At 36.7% G+C, this 17,697-nt stretch overlaps 1 protein-coding gene and 1 long non-coding RNA gene across 4 annotated transcripts in view; one reads left to right on the top strand and one right to left on the bottom strand.

Moving 5' to 3' along the window:
- Nucleotides 1–17,697, top strand: part of LOC136840323 (uncharacterized) — a 34,996-nt gene that overhangs the window by 14,716 nt on the left and 2,583 nt on the right. Inside the window, exons 3-5 of one of the 2 annotated variants that reach the window (XR_010853590.1) lie at nucleotides 10,764–10,818; nucleotides 14,101–15,489; nucleotides 15,998–16,172. This is a non-coding gene — a long non-coding RNA (uncharacterized lncRNA). Of the gene's footprint in view, nucleotides 1–10,763; nucleotides 10,819–14,100; nucleotides 15,490–15,997; nucleotides 16,178–17,697 lie in introns of both variants that reach the window. The other variant, XR_010853589.1, reaches the window with a different exon arrangement.
- LOC136840322 (uncharacterized) lies at nucleotides 1,982–10,040 on the bottom strand. Of its 2 annotated transcripts, none has more exons than XM_067107016.1 (6): nucleotides 9,862–10,040; nucleotides 8,276–8,484; nucleotides 7,229–7,354; nucleotides 4,980–5,072; nucleotides 3,688–3,761; nucleotides 1,982–3,311 (listed from the first exon to the last, which is right to left on the bottom strand). In XM_067107016.1, exons 2-6 carry the CDS (start codon nucleotides 8,468–8,470, stop codon nucleotides 2,390–2,392), a joined length of 1,410 nt encoding a protein of 469 aa, XP_066963117.1. In that variant the 5' UTR covers nucleotides 8,471–8,484; nucleotides 9,862–10,040; the 3' UTR covers nucleotides 1,982–2,389. The 2 variants fall into 2 exon arrangements, with proteins under 2 accessions (XP_066963117.1, XP_066963118.1); XM_067107017.1 differs by having other exon boundaries at nucleotides 9,870–10,001.

The raw sequence follows: 17,697 nt of genomic DNA, 5'->3' as shown, positions 1-17,697 counted from the left end.
CTAGTAGGCATTTCAGAGGGAATATGACTTAACCAGATTTACCTTAATCTAACCTAACCTCTGATGGTGTGACCTAACTTGGCCAAGGGAACTTTGCCTCCCTTCCCTCTGGACGCCCCCTGAGTAAGTCTTGACCCCTCAATCTGCATTTTATGCAGTTATGCAATACCACATTGAGGGGTGTTTCAATGCTTTGTAAATATCTTGGCAACTGCTATTGTCGATACACAAGAGCCACAATTTCCTGATATCCGATCTGATCCATACATCTTCGATTTCCATATTTGGTCCATAGCCCAGAACAGATTTACTTTTACGTTTTCCCCAACCCCAAACCCCAGGGGAGCAGATGCAGAGCAGGGAAACAGGTTGGCTTGAGAAATACGACAGCGACAACGGGCCGAACTAACCTTTCCTCGAATGTTGCGACCTAACCAGAAGTCACCTCGTAACCTGACTTACGTTGCTGCGCCCTGACCTGGCCATGGAGGAGGGGGCTTTGACCCCTTGAACCACTTTGCTGTACCCTGACCTGGCCATGGAGGGGGGCTTTGACCCTTGGAACCCCGCGAGTAACACAGGATATCAGAAACATCGTTGGGTACAAATTTCCGGTCGGACACGTGGTCTGCCATTGGCTACGACCTAATCGAAACCTTAACCTTAACCTGACCTTTCCTAGAGCGTCGTGCCCTGACCTGACCAGCGTTTCCCACTGGGGTTCCCCGTGATTGGTGGATTTTGGGGAGAAGGGAGGACATAAAACAGTGAATAATGGGTGGAAATGTTCGAAATATATTAGGTTATCGTTGCCACTTTACGCCCACTAGGTTACGCTGCGGACTAATGTCCATCATTCTCGTTATATAACTAACATAAATTATGCCATTAGATAAAAAGGCAATATTTCAATGTATTCAGTGGTATTTACATGCGTCAGTCTTAAATTGTACTCATTAATTACACACAAACGTATCCACAAACGGGCGATTTACTGTTGACAGTCAGCTGACGGTTGTCAGTGTTTGTTTACATGTCAGTAACAGGCAGCGTTTGGTTGCGATGACATTTTGTTCTTTACGTCTTTAAAAATCATTTTTAGATGAAAAAAATGATATCCCACATGAACAGAATTTACAGGTAAATGTTTGAATGCATGTCAGTTCGCCAGTCATGGTTTAATTTATGCGGTAAGTGTTAAATAGAAATTTATTATGTTTGTTAGAAGGGAGCTATACGCTCGAAGCTACTTCTTCCAAACGGTAACCAGGAATTTGTAATTATGCAGATCAGTGTTAACTAAAATTACATTCAGCAGTGTATAATGATGATAGAGTGGCAATCATCGTCATCATTAGCATGATTGCAATGATAAAACTTCATTACCTTACAGCACAAGCTTCCACTGAATAGAATGCCATGATATTACGTGAGAAAAACAAAATAGTAAAAATTACGTTCCATTTTGGCGTTGTTTTTTTCTTGTTTTCCTAGTATTTTTTTTCTCAGGGGTAACAGTTTTAGCTTGCTCTCGCAATTGTATTCTTTGGGTAAAGGATAACTTACTTTTATAGCTTCAAATTGATCTTTAATAATGTCACGACACTTTAAAAAATCTAATGTAAACGAGCGCGTGTGTGTGAGAGAGAGAGAGAGAGAGAGAGAGAGAGAGAGAGAGAGAGAGAGAGAGAGAGTACAGTACAACTACAAAGTGTATCATCCATTGTCACCATACGTGTGTATTTATCTCAGATTAGATTAGGTTTTGGGCAACCGTTTACTCGCAAAATGAGGAATTAAATGTTTTCTTTAGTATTTCCTGAAAAAAGTTAACTGCACTGAAATCTATTACCTCATACATTTTGCGGGACCGGCGTTGTTATGGTTAGAAACGCTTTCCTTGGCGTCTGTTTCATGAAGAATATCGTAATTCAGGTGAACAAAGTTAAGCTTCTCGCGTTTTGGAAATTGAAATTTGGACTTGGAGTGTAATCTATGTTTTATTTATTTATTTACTCTGAAATCATGAACATGCACATTGCTTACAAAAGATGCACGTACAGAGTAGCCTATCACAATTTTGGGTAGGTTCTTCTTGTTATGTATTTTGTTTTTTTGTCAATTTTGTGCTTTCCTAGTATTCTGAACCAGTTGTGATGGGGTGGTAGCCTAATTAAGCCTTCCTAACCAGCCCAGTTATCTGTGTCCAGTGGCATAAGCTGCACCAGAGAGAAAAAGAAAACAATGAATACAGCATAACAAATAATATTATAAGCTTAGTTTTCAGGATTGGGCATTCTGTAATATTCAATCCATGGTTCTCAAAAGACAACAAAAAACTCAGTTCAGAACTGAAGCTCCGATAAAGGAAAGAGAAGACTAAGCAGCACTAACAGACACACTTCTCAGCGGGACAAAATCCTGCAGCACAGTTGATTCTGCACCATTCGTCCAGACCTGGTACCCAGTGGGGTGTCCCTTTGTCGACACCCCGGCAGCCAGCGCCGGCAAAGTCTTTCCCGCCACCACCAGGCTTTTTGCCTCCATGCCATGGACCTTTACCTCTAGATCCAGGATGACCGTCTCCCCACTCTCCTCCTGATCCGTGACCGTGGCCTCGAGAACCACTACCTGAGCCTGCATATCCGTGGCCTCTACCTCCAGAACTGCCACCTGAACCTCCGAAACCACCACTTGAACCTGCTGATCCAGAGTGACCACCTCCGAAACCACTACTTGAACCTGCTGATCCAGAGTGACCACCTCCGAAACCACTGCTTGAACCTGCTGATCCAGAGTGACCACCTCCGAAACCACCGCTTGAACCTGCTGATCCAGAGTGACCACCTCCGAAACCACTGCTTGAACCTGCTGATCCAGAGTGACCACCTCCGAAACCACCGCTTGAACCTGCTGATCCAGAGTGACCGCTTCCGAAACCACCACTTGAACCTGCTGATCCAGAGTGACCACCTCCAAAACCACCACTTGAACCTGCTGATCCAGAGTGACCACCTCCAAAACCACCACTTGAACCTGCTGATCCAGAGTGGCCACTTCCAGAACCACCACTTGTGAAGCCTGAATGACTACCTCCAAAGCTACTGCTGGAAGTCCCTGAACCTGAGTGACCACCTCCAAAGCTCCCTCCTGAAACGCCTGATCCAGAACCACCACTTGTTGATCCTGAGTGACCCGCTCCAAAGGCCCCACCTGAACCGTCAGACCCAGAGCCCCCACTTCCTTTTCCTCGACCTCCTGGGTGACTTGACACAACGTACTGACTGTCATCTGCTCCAGAGAAGTCTGATCTGTTGGAGAGAGGAGGTGCTATGTCATAACGCTGTAGGATATTACATATCATATAACATAAAGAAAAGTCTTTTTCTAACAGATATGTCATAAATGCACTGATTCTGACATATTTTCTCTTTCTCACGAAAATACGCAGCTAGTAGCCACTACCAGAAGTAACAATGAAGTTACTTGTATCTGTGTCCTCTTGCTATCATCTCAATAACTATCCTTAAATGACTTCAGATTTACCTAATCTTAAATTGTAATAAAAACAGAGATTGAACTGAGAGGATTCAATGCATACTTTTGGAAAGATTGCAGAAATCTGAATGATTTCATGGACTCTTGGCTCGTCTGTTGATTGTAAAATGACTACAAGGGCAAACTTACCCTGATCCTCCACCATCTGATGATTCCTCAATCACATTTGGCCAGACGTCTTCTTGGTGCTGGGACAAGTCGACCTGCAAGTGAGAGTCTGGAATTTAATCCCAAATTTTGCAAAACACACTCGCATTTGTATATGCAAGTAATCCTTCAATTATTTGGACTATTAGAGCAAAAGCCGTGCGGATAATGACAAAATCCGGATAATGGCAGGTAAAAAAAAATATAGGTGTGCAATGTTAACTCTGTACCCTTCCTTTCCTTTAAACCAAAAACTTTATGAAAAAGCAGTTATCTTATTTTTCCCATATTTGGAACAAAATAAACTACATAAATACATATTTTGGCTTGTAGGAATAAAATGTGAGAACATACAGTAAAATTATAATATAAATGAGAATACTGTGGCACAAAATATAAATTTTAAATGAAAAAGGGGAGTGTGTGTGTGTGTGTTACTGTACTTAGGTTTCGATGTAAACACTTCAGTTATTGTTTCTCTCTCTCTCTCTCTATAGTGTATATCAGTACTGCACACATCCCTTTAATGAAATATGAATTACTGCATCATAAACATAAAAACACGAAACCAAACAAGCACTGTCAAATCAAGTGTACCTAGCCCTCTTCACCCAGCCAACACTGCATCCCCATCCCCTCCCAGCCAGAGGAACTGTTCTCCAAGCTCCACCCACCTTGCAAAACAATCCTTTCTCAGAGTTCCTCTGTACAGTCGTACTACCCTCCTCTCTCATGGTGCCCAGCCATCAGAACCTGTTCTCCCCCTGCCCGCCCCCCCTGCCTTGTAAACTTCTCTGGGCCTTCTTGTTTATAAGATTAATTAGTTACCAACATTTTACTGAGGCTGTACAACATTGTCAATCTTTGGAGAGTGGTTTTTTTCACATTTATTGAAATTTATATATATCATATCTTTAAGCCTTGGTTTCTGGGGTCCAATTCTGTCCGGATACTTACGAGTCCTGGATAACGACAATCTGGATAATCGAGGGATTACTGTATGTATGTATGTATATATATATATATATATATATATATATATATATATATATATATATATATATATATATATATATATATAAATAAAAGTAATAAATTTAACATGAGCATTAACTCTATAGCACAGAGAGCTTCATTAGCTTCAGTTTATTAAGGTTGTATTTCTTCTTCTTATTCTTCTCCATAGTACTCCTGATGTGCATCTGTTTATTTATTGTCATAATCCTAAACAAAAGCTGTATAGTTGGCACCCCTGCTTATCAGCTTGTATTTACCTGAGACGACTGGGTGGAAGGCCGCCTGGATTCGCTGGCCTCCAGATCCTCTCTGACTTTTGCTGCGTTGAATGTATCTGCACTGACGTTGATCTGAAGATGAATAGACAAATAGGTAGATAAATAAATATGTAAATTATTAGATAAATAAATGCATAAGTAAATACGTGAATAGATAGCAAAGAAATAAAATTAAATACCTAAGTAAATAATGGATTATCAACACTTTTGCCAGAACTATTATAAATTATTGGAGTAATGATTCTCATGATTACAGAAAACGAAAGTAAGTAATGATTCTCTTTGTCAAAAATACGAAAGTAATCAGTTTTAGTTTTTTTAAATGAAAGGTAGGCATCGTTAAGGCTAAACATAACTTAATCGAATCTAAGTTAAGTCTTAAGATTATTCAAGCCATTCAAATTATCTAGGGATTAAGGTTGCATAATAAATTCAGTTACAGTTGACCCCGGTATCTGTGGAGGATGCGTACCGCTAGCTCCCCCGCGGATAGCTAAAATCCGCGAATACTTGACACCCCTCTAAAAATGCTTATAACTGCCTATTTTGATAGTTCAAAATACCAAAAAACCCTCCAAAAATGGTCATACCTGGATATTTTAATAGTTTTATCAAAAACAAGTGCATTAGTCATGAAAATATGAAAATACAGTAATTTGTGAATATTTCTTTATGAAAAATTCTGCGAATAGTCGAATTTTCCGTGAATAATGTGTACATATGTTCCACAGAGAAATCCATATGGCCGCGAATCCAGAACCGCAAACGGAGGGGTTCCACCGTACAGCACTGTTGCTTATTTAGCATTTAGATATCAGTTTTATATCCACTTACCCAGTCAATAATTTCTCACCTGCCGAGCACGTATTTTCCCATCCCTTGTTAATTAATAGTTAGGAGTATTTTGATTTATGGGCATGAGTCATGGTAAAGTACAGTGACTTTGGATAATAAATTTTTAGCATATGAAAATAAGGTGCTCAGGAGAATATTAGGAATTCATTGGAGGGAAAGGATAACAAATTTCAGGATTAGAGAAGTAACGGGGGTGCAGCCGGTCGATGAGTACGATAGGTTCTCACGCTGGAAGTGGCTAGGACATAGAAGATGGACTAGCAGGATATACACTGGGGTGGGTTGCCCTTGGTAGAAGAGGTAGAGGTAGGCAAAAGGAGACTTGGTTGAGGACATTGAGGTGGGAAGCAGGGGACAAGTGTTGAGGGGATCTTGAGGAGTTATCGAAGGCGTGAGTTCATGGAGGCCCTATGCATCCTCGTGGGTGCCACAGGAAATGATTGATTGATTGATTGTGTTAATTAAATTTAGAGGTCACTCATCTAATCATATTTGTTCATCCATACTCATCCAATGTGAGATTATTCATTGATATAGAGATGCTATATATTTAATCACTCGCGTCGCTGCTTCGTTCAAAGCAATACTTATTCATCCTCATTTATCTACTATCTATCTATTCCTTCACATTCTTCCACTCAACTGTCATTCATTCCTGTTCATCCATTTTGATGATGATTCTTTCGCTTGATGGTTTTCATCCACATTCAACCATTTGCTGATTACTCATCAGTATTCATCAGGCTGATGTTCATGCATACACATTCATCCGTTTGATTATTATTCATCCACCTAACTTCTTTTATCCTTGGTCATCCATATGCTATTTGCCCATGTTCATCCACTCGATGTCCACTCATTTATACTCATCCACTTGATAATTATTCATCCAGTCGATTTCTTTATGCAAATAATCCATCTGTAGTAGACGAATCCATCTTCGTCTGCCCGAACATCATCCATCTCTGTGGGGGGTTAGTGTCGTCAGTGCACCGCATGCAGTGCACTGTAGGCATTACTTAAGATTCTTCACAGCGTCCCTTCCTAAGACCTGTAGCTGCTATAACCCCTTTCATTCCTTTTTACTGTACCTCCATTCATATTCTCTTTCTTCCATCTTCCTTTCCTCAGCCTATCTCCTAACAATTGCTTCGCATTGCAACTGCGAAAGGTTTTCCTCCTGTTACGCCTTTCAGACCTTTTTTTTCCTCACAATTTCCCTTTCAGTGCTGAATGACCTCATCATAGGTCCGAGTGCTTGGCCTTTGGCCTAAATTCTATATTCTATATTCTATTCTATATATTCTAGAATCATCCATTTGCCATTCAAGTCACATACATTCACCCGTTCGAGGTTCGTCAGCCGGACTTACCATCGTGATGTGCTGGAGTAAGGTATGCGCAGCCTCGCAGTGCGGACCGACGAACAGGGAGAGACCCTGACCTGTCTTGACCAGTTCTTCGTCCAGGGAGGTCACCAAGCTGTCCATGAGTTGCATCTGTTAATAATAATAATAATAATAATAATAATAATAATAATAATAATAATAAAAAGCACATTCTTCATTTTTGTCTTGAGTGGTTAAGAAAAACCATTGTAGAAAACCAAGTTTATGTGATTTTCTAAAAAAAAATGAACTTTCAACTTTACCCGAGGTCCTCCTCTGCTGAAGAGGACCTCAGTGAAGGCCAAAAGCTCCTGTTTGTATGTTTACTCACTTAAACTCGATTTCCTACAGTAGCCTTTTAGCTTTTTATTAGCCAGTGATGAGAATAATGTTATGTTGAAACTTGGCGAAGCATTTCTGATAACCCCACAATCACATTGAAAGGATGTTTACCTCGTCGGAGAAAGCAACCCATATTTAGCCGACTGCTTTGTCTAATGCTTGATAATATAACTGATAATGCTAAACTATTACATCAATAACAATATTAGGCAGAGATCTCTTTAGCTTTACTAATTTGGATATCTACTCCAAGGGTCATCTACCCTGACATACGACAAAGCCATGCAAAGAACATACTGACAATGTCATTGGCAACAAATCCTTGCCATGTGGTTAAAGTGGCAAGTGGGGTTATAATGAGGCTGGAAGCGAACATAATAAGTAAAAAATGTAAGTATGTACGTAATAATGTTAATAAGAACCTAAAAAAATTGCTTGATAAAACTGAAGACCGTTACCCCTACCTGGTTCCTGCCAGTTGCTGACCCCAGTAGCTAACGCCTTTTGTTTGTTTTTGTAATTTACCATCATTTGTTTATGCTCATGATATTTACCATCTATTTTTTTATGTTTTTACGTTAATTCCCTAAGGGGCTGGAACTAAATACGGCGCCCATTTTGCACCTAAACTGGCACTCACCGAACCCGAGGGGCACGTGTTAGTAGTCTTCGGTTCTACCAAACGCTTACCGTCTGGACGACGTAATTCCTCAGCAGTTTGAGCCTGGTGAGGCCCTCCGCTTGCTTCTGCAACTCGTTGCAAACGACGCCACGGCAGGAGGCCCAGGAACCCCCGCTCTGGGAAGAGACGCCCGTCAGCGAAACGCCGAGGATTAAGAGCGCCGTCCACAGACAAACGCCCCTAAGAGGCGTGCTGTCTCTCATCTCCAGTGGTTGTTCTGAAAGACAGGAAGATTGTTTCTCATTTTCAGGTGTTGGGGTTTTGCTACGACCGAAACAACGCCTAGCGTTTATTCGCACAGATTCGTTAGCTCGTCTGTTGCGTCGCCAGTTTTTGTGGCCATAAATCAATCAGTCATTCCAAAAAGTTTAACTTTGAGTCTCGGAAAAAGGTTGTTAGCTTCAAATGTTACCAGGGAAAGTGGTGATTGTCTTGTTTTTCAAAAGTCATACTAATCATTACAGAATTTAGCAATCTTTAAGCGATCGTCTCACACGCAGTCAGGTACACTAGCTCTTCGCTTAAACCTGTTACGATTCTGTTGACCTTAGCAGATAATAATGTACCTGGTAGGTAGTCGAATTTGGTGAGTCGCACCGTGTGAACAAAGGCGGGAGGGTAGCAGCATCGCCCCAAAAAGGGTTCGCTAGGAACCGGAAGGGTGACATCTTCTAAAGTAACCCGCTCTTAGAGAACAATACGTATATGTATATATATATATATATATATATATATATATATATATATATATATATATATATATAAATTCTATATTTTATATATATATATATATAAATTCTATATATATATATATATATATATATATATATATTTATATTTATATATTTTTTTTATTATTTATTTTATTTATTTATTTATATACATTATGCATGAAAATCCTTCAAAATCTTCAAAAGACAAATAAATTACAGTATTAGATTTTTATACGTAATGGAATAAGACTTAATGCGACCGCGAAGAGAGAGAGAGAGAGAGAGAGAGAGAGAGAGAGAGAGAGAGAGAGACAATCCAAGTCTTGTTTGTGTCAGCCCGACGCAAGGGTATAGTGTAAACAGGATGCTATTGAGATATCGGCCCAGAAATTTCTCTCTCTCTCTCTCTCTCTCTCTCTCTCTCTCTCTCTCTCTCTCTCTCTCTCTCTCTCTCTCTCTCTCCCCCCGTGTTTTCCAAGACATTCTAAAGGGACAGGAAGCGGTTCTGAAATATACCTGGAGTTTCGAAAGTGTATTTTGATTATGTATTTTTTTCAGGGGGTTTGGTGTATATACATATACTATATATATATATATATATATATATATATATATATATATATATATATATATATATATATATATATATATATATATGTATATATATATATATATACATTATATAATACTTATATACATATATGCGTATATATACAAATATACATACGTATATATATATATATATATATATATATATATATATATATATATATATATATATATATATATATGTATGTATATATATATATATATACATACCCATTTATCCCATTTACAAAAAACTAAACCACAAATATGAACAAAATATTTATAGAGCTCACGGAATCACGAGGAATGCCGAAAAAAGGTTATCGACGACAGACCGGACCTTCCTAGCGGCACTGCTCGATACAAGAGGTCTAAATGGACACTGTTGGGTATCAGTGGGCATGGCACAGTGCCAACTCCTTTTGGGGGCCACACACAAAGAGTTACTGTGTTCTCTAACATTCGCACTAATGTGGGTCGGATGCGTATCAGGCTCTAAACAGTGTCTGTCTCTCTGGCTGTGCTGTTGTGTTGTTTTGTAACAACAATAACAGTGATATTGTTGTTGTTGATTGTTATTTTAGAATGACTAGGAACTTCCGTTCCTTCGGAAGCTGCCGAGTTCCCTTATTCCTTACAAACTTTCAGAAACTTTCAATTTCATTGCAATTCTCCCAACAGAAATTATTGATTCCTTTTGGATCTCGTTTGATAGGACGACTTGACTAAGTCTCCCAAGAATTGTTAACATTTTAGTAAAATCTAAAACCCTTTTTGTAGTACTTGATATTTATAGAAACTTATTTGCATTTAATGTCTTATAATGTCGATTTAAAGTTTTTTTTTTTTAATTCGTGTTTTATATCTAGTTCTGCATCAACTGTAACAAAACAAATGTCAAGATGTACCATTTTTAAGTTAAAAATACAGCATTACTAGCATTTTTTACTACTATATTATTTTTATATTTCATTCACTGCATTAAAAAAAATCAACATGCAAAAATTTGGAAGCCCAAACAACGGTTATACATTGCAATATAGTTGTCATACTTTTTTGATAAAAGATAAAGACGTATTTTTAAAAATCCGATCCCACTTTGGTAAAATTTCTCATATGGCGTAAAATTGGAGGTTAAATATTTTTAGTGTAACCGAAACATTGTTAATTGCTATTTTTTCCTTCTATTTTGCAGTTACTTAACTACCAATAGATGTCCGTAGCAGTACTGATAACAGGCCCAAAATCAGGTACAGAAAGTTATGAAACCATTGATGATGTATTAATGATCTAAAGATGAATTTTCAATGTTTTTATGTGTGATTATTTCCTTTTGTTTTGATGATTTATTTTTAGGGTCCGTTCGCAGTCTCCTAAATATACGACAAAAGACGTTAAGGAAGATTTCTCAAGTTTACGATGTAATGTAATGATTTTACTTATGCTAAATAGTAATTTAATATATTTTTATTCAATACAAGATCGCTGCACTGTTTATCCAACTATATTTTTTTTTATAAAAGAGAGGGTTTTTCCAGATGGTCTCGTTCGATGCAACTAAATGTCTAATTAAAGTTACAACCCAAAAATCTTGACAACCACCTTTTGCGAAATTGCTGAAAGATTCTTATACCTTCAAGATTTATAATGTTACAGAAATTTACTAAAACTATCGGGAAATGGTTTGAAATAATGTTAAAAGCCATCTAGATTCTGGATGATAATTTAGTTGAGTATGAATGACGAGTTGGGTCACGTGACTTGACATTGTGTGACGAGCTGATACTTCATAAACCAAAACAATTTTGTTGCTTAATTAAAAGCTCTTCTTCACATTACTGATGGTAAGTCTTGTTCAGGTACATTAGAAGTCCATTGATGAGTTATTGGTTAGATTAAAATGGTACATGGACGCAACCTTCAAAAAAAATGTGTAATAAAATCATTACGCTCAATAAGTATTGAAATAGTATAATACAATAGTTATCAAAGCTTTTACGTTAAGTTAAAACGCATTCGCGTACGAATTAAGTGTCGAGTTGCCTGCAAAGTAAAGTTTAATGTTAATAAGTTTAACTGTGAAAAATGCATAAAATATTCCAATCTTAGGTTAGGATAGGGTTTGTATACCATTCGGACGCATGTTAAAATAAAAATTATTGTGACCGGAGATTCAGACTTCCTGTAAATCACCTTTGAGATTCGTTGGTTGATTTTATTCATTAAAATTTGACTTTAAACCATTATAGAATACTCGGTAAAATTTGACTATAAACCTTTATCACATTTTGGATATGAAATTATAATTTACTTGTGTTTTGTACGTTGCTGACATAAGTTTCATTTATTATATTTTTTATATATAGTAGCCCCACTGGAGCGATTGATAAAACAAAAGACTTGAAATATCTGTAACAGTAAAATTGCGATAGATTTGAGCTATAGAGTTTTATATTCCTGTAATCGTATTAAGGAGACTTAATATCACAGCGTAAAAACTCCAATATCAAATAATGGTGTAAAGTGAAATAATGTCGAAATATATTGCACTTGTTATACCTTTCCTTGTAGAGGAACCTCAAAATACATAATTGTTCATCCTGTTTAAGTTACTGAGATTGATTTTAGAAGGAGGTGAATAAAACGCATTAGGTTATAGAATGGGTAAAGGGTGAGGTTTAAATTTAAGAAAGATTCTTTGTGAGAGTTTAAAATAATTTTGCCTAAAGGTGTACATAGGTGAAGGGTTTCAAGATAAATAGGTTAAGGTTTAGGTAATAAACTTGGTGATTTAAGATAAAGTAGGTTAAGGTTTAGGTAATAAAACTTGGTGACTTAAGATAAAGTAGGTTAAGGTTTAGGTAATAAAACTTATTTAAGATAAAACTTGGTAATAATACTTGGTGACTGATTTAAATAAAACTTGATAAAGGTTTAGGTAATAAAACTTGGTGATTTAAGATAAAGTAGGTTAAGGTTTGGATAATAAAACTTGGTGATTTAAGATAAAGATTAAGGTAAGATGACTGAAGATAAAGTAGGTTAAGGTTTAGGTAATAAAACTTGGTGATTTAAGATAAAGTAGGTTAAGGTTTAGGTAATAAAACTTGGTGATTTAAGATAAAATAGGTTAAGGTTTAGGTAATAAAACTTGTTTAAAGTAGGTTTAATAAAAACTTGTTGACTGAAGATTTAAAGGGTCAAAAACTTTGATTTAAAAAGTAGGTTAAGGTTTAGTACTATTTGGTGACTGAAGATAAAGTAGGTTAAGGTTTAGGTAATAAAACTTGGTGACTGAAGATAAAGTAGGTTAAGGTTTAGGTAATAAAGCTTGGTGATAAGATAAAGTAGGTTAAGGTTTACGTAATAAAGTAGGTTAAAGTTTAGTTTTGGCGATATAAGATAAAGGTAATAAAAAAACTTGTTGACTGTAAAATAGATTTAAGATAAATAAAGTAGGTTAAGATTTTAATAAAACTTGGTGACTGATAAAAAAACTTGGTGACTGAAGTTATTTAAATAAAATAGGTAAAATAAGGTTATAGGTTATAAAAAAACTTGGTTATTTAAGGTTTAGGTACTGAAGATGAAGTTTAAAGTTAAAAAAACTTGGTGACTTTAGGTAATAAAACTTGGGGATTTAAAAATAAAACTTGTGAGATTAAGGTTTAGGTAATAAAACAACTGAAGAAAATTGGCAATAAAATTTAAAGTTCAGGTAAAAAAACTTGGGGATTTAAGGTAAATATATTAAGCTTTAGGTAATAAAACTAGGTGACTGAAGATAAAGTAGGTTAAGGTTTAGATACAACACTCAGTGAATTATTTTCAGTTTCATGAGGTTAACAGGACCAAAGAATCATTAGGAGATAGATGGAGGTTCAGACAGTCAGAGAAAGGTCTGTTTAATGGCATAAGTTTTGCCCAAACCAAATGGGGCATATTAAAATTTACATCATGGTAGTTAAGCTTAGGTTAGGGAGAATGGCATTTTGGCAGTTCTACAGAAAGGCTTCAGACAGAGATATTTTATTAATCAAATTTTTAGACTGAGCAATATAGGAAATTGAATAGATAATGCAGTACAGTTGGAATAATTTGAGAAATGTACTGTCTTTTTTTTTATATTTTTACATTTATCCCCAAGGGCCAGGTACTAAACACAGTCCTATGGAGCATTCCTGTAGAAGTACCCAACATTGATTTTAATTTATTAAATACTGTAAAATGACACACCATAAACAGTGATATTCAAGAATAGAAGAGGCTTAAGTCAATCTTTCATTAGTCAGCTTCATAAAACCAGGCCATTTTATCTTGTAATTAAAACATATAGGGGTTTCAGTTCATGGTAAAAGATAGTTTGCAATCAGAATTTCATGCATGGTACTGAAATATTTTCTGGACACACTAACACGTATAGCTTGGTATAGGTAAGTTTAATTGGAGCTATGTTAAGTTAATGTAATTTTGAGAGGTTATCAGCAAATGGTTAAGAAGAAGGTGCTGACATTAATTTTCATGTTTCACAGGGAATGTTGGTGAGAACTGCTGTTTATGAACAAAAAGGGCCTTCAACCTTATGTTGCACAGCAGTGTTACTGACAGTTGGAGTTAGGTTGCTGTATGTACAGAGAGTTTGAATCATGAACTGTTGGCAAGGAAGTACTGGTTTTGATTTTTCTGTTCCTAGTTATAAGGAAAAGTTTAATATAGCCACAGTCATGAAACGAGGTGATTTCTCCTTTTGTACACAAGACATTAAATAATGTTTTGCAGCTTTAACTGATCCAACTGTTATTTTCTGGTTTTCTTAGTTGGGTGAAATATGACATTTTGGGTTGCCAATCTGGTATATTATTGCAGTACAGTATCATGTAACTTTATGTTCAGTTGCTAAATTTATAAGGTTTTGATATTGTTAAGTTTGACATAACCTGAGCTTATCACAGTAGTCAGCTTACTGATGCCAGTTCTTTTGTTTTGGAATTAACTCATATAAGTGGTGATATTCAGGGTAAAGGATTGTTGGCAGTGTGCGAACGCAAATTCTAACTTGGTCCTGAAATATTTTTTTGAACACTGCAAATGTTCAGCTTGGTATAGCTAGAGAAACTGAGTCAGGTTAGGTCTGTTTTGAGAGCATAACATAAATATTTACTTCAAATAACTTTCTTCAGGCAAGGGTTCACATCAAGGCCAACAGTCATTTCTCAACATCTATAAAGACAATTTTACACAACTCAAAAGTTCTTTCAGAACATCAGCCAAGTTTTGACTGTCTCAGTAAAACCAGAGGAAACTTGACTCTTATAATTACTGATGGAACTGCGTGTAGCAGAGCAGTACTTTAACCTTTTCAAAGTTATAACCAGTAAACCCAACCACCTAAGAGGGAGCAAGGTTATGTACCTCAGCCAAGAGCACTGTAATGGGTCCCATTTGTTAGCATATTGTTTTGAGATAGCAGTGGTAAAATTAACAGTTTTGACTGCTTAAAACATTCATTTTCTTCTCACCTTGCCACAGAGTGCCTTTCAACTTAAAATATTAAATGAGTAGAGTTTTTAAGAAGCACCTCTGTTAAGTGTATTATTATATGTTTTGGGGTTAATTAGAATTTTAAAATCAAGAAGTCTTTTAATTGTAGGATTAGAAATTGAGATTGATGAAACCAACACACTAGGTTAAGCTCCATATTAGACTCACCAAGTAAATAAACGATTGAGTTTTAATGAAAATACTCCTAATTGTTTGAAGAAATCCATTTTTAGGTTTTAAATTACTGTAATTGTATCAGAACAACTTGAGTTGTATTGAACTGACTATATAGATGAATTGAGACACCTTCAGTGTGCGGTGAAATGACAGGATTTCATCTAACTGGAGGAATGGATGGGCCATAGGAAGATGGAAACTGGGTAATTAGGTTTATTTATACAGTATTAAAGGTTGCTTTACTTTTGACGTGAAGTGTTGAATTAAACGTCAACATGGCTATTTAGGGATAGGAAGTACCCCCTTCTAAGAAATTTTTGAACATGTGGGTGTGAATTAAAGACTAATAGATCATGTAAAAGTTGTTTTTCAAAGGACACTTTTGCATCAACCACATTAGTGATCTGAATGTAGTTAGATTCAAAGTTTGTCCTGCTTCATAATATATTTGTTCTATTCAAATACACAAACACCTTTGTCTTTTACACAAGTACTTCTTGGCACCAAGGAATACTCCCGTGCAAATGACAGAAGTTTGCATATGGAGGAAAAATGGAGTTTACTGCAAAATTGCCATTTTATATAAATGCTTTTCATGATACTGATCTCTTAGTTTAGCACTCCCTGAAAGTGAAGTTAAATCAAGTACCTTGTATGTAACTAAATTCATGCAGTTTCTGAAGGTGATTAATAATAGAATTTGTTTTACAGATCTTGATGATAACTTGAACCTCTGATTATACCGCAGTCAACAACAGCTACAGCAGAAATACTATTTCAGAGGACCACTTTTTGGACAAAATGCAAATCATGGCATTTTTTTAATTAATCTGCATATGGTGTCTTATGAAGCTTTGAAGCGCAAACATAAGACTCGCCACAAATGGTAAGGTATGTCAGATGTCTTCACTCCACCAGTAACCAGCTGGTGTTCAGTCAATAACAGTGGTTACATTTAATGCTGTGTTTGTCAGCCTACCTGTGACCAGTATGGAGCTAGATTCTGCTTGCTGCCCCATCTCATCTATTTCACCTTTTTACCAATGGTTCCCTCTGAAGGTGCACTTACCAGTTATCTCTATGTACTAAGGCATAATAAAAGCTAATGAGTAGCACACTGCTCGGTGGAGAAAATGTCTCTGAATAGGTACAATAGCCCCAGTCAAGTAATTGACTTTTATGTAACAGAACACCTGACAAGGAGGTCAGTATATACTGACAATTTTCTGAAAGGGTGGAAGTCCTGACCTCCCCTTGGGCCTTATATCCATACAAAAGGCACCATTACTTCAGATTCTGAAATGTCTTTGGCTTGTTCTCCTCTTGGTTTAAATTTGTCAGCAAATTTGAGTGTAAAGGGAAGCTTGTATGCTGATTAATGTACCGTTTGTCAAGTGGTTCTCCTGACACTTTAGTTTGCAACAACTCTTAGAAATGTTTTCATTGGGTATTTTCTGTTGGGTATTGTAAGTTTCAGGCTTTGAGGCTATACCTGTCACTGTGTGTGGTTAGGAAAGTGATTTTGGCAGGTTTTTCTCCTATATTGTTGGTAGATCTCAACAATAGTTTACAGTTTATGAATTTTTCTCAAGATCTCAAGCAACATGGTCTCAGATCTTTAAGAGCAAATGATTCGAGGACGTGGCTGTACATGAAGGTTGAGTCAGCTATAAAATCTGCTCTCTCACAAGACTGTCATGCTACAACATACCATGCCTTCATTTTATAGCACAACTTTCAAACCCATGACTGTGACGTCATTATGTAGACTAGAATGTGGTGTCAGGGCTAAAGAAACTTTCACAAGGTCAAACTTAAGGTTCAAACTTGGTATCTATTTCTCACTGAAAGAAAGTAACCCTGATAAGTTAGGTATTTATAGTCTTTTGAGGCAAAGGCTTATGAAACTTTATTTCCTGGTCATCAGTTTGATAGTATAATTTGTCTGATGTGCTTTTAGTTCAGACAGGTATTTGCTCTGTATTAGTTTGGCTGATATGCTGGGAAGTGGAACAGAAGTTTAGACAGGTTTTTGCTGTGCATCTTAGCAGCTATAAGTTGCTTCGGTTGGAGTTATCATTAAAAGTCAATGGATCCTTTCTGCTCCTTACTGCAAAAAAAAAAAAGAGGGTATTTTTCTGAAATTAACATCTCACAAGGGGTCAGTGGCTAGGTGTCAGACTGACATGAATGGCAGTTGTAGTGTTTGATCAGATTCTTTCAGGTAATGTCAGGGTTTCTGAAACTTGGTTGTTATGTCTTGATGGGTTGGTTAGCTGGCGATAGCCGATGGTAAGTTTTGTCATTGAAACGCCACCTCTAATAGCAAAGTGAATAGTAGCCTAAACACTGTTCATAAATTATGTCTTCCTATTCTGTGTGAGCATGTGAACATCACTGCCACCTGGTAA

Source organism: Macrobrachium rosenbergii, chromosome 7 (assembly GCF_040412425.1).
Source record: "Macrobrachium rosenbergii isolate ZJJX-2024 chromosome 7, ASM4041242v1, whole genome shotgun sequence".
Taxonomy (NCBI): domain Eukaryota; kingdom Metazoa; phylum Arthropoda; class Malacostraca; order Decapoda; family Palaemonidae; genus Macrobrachium; species Macrobrachium rosenbergii.
This window is presented reverse-complemented; position numbering and strand designations above follow the sequence as displayed.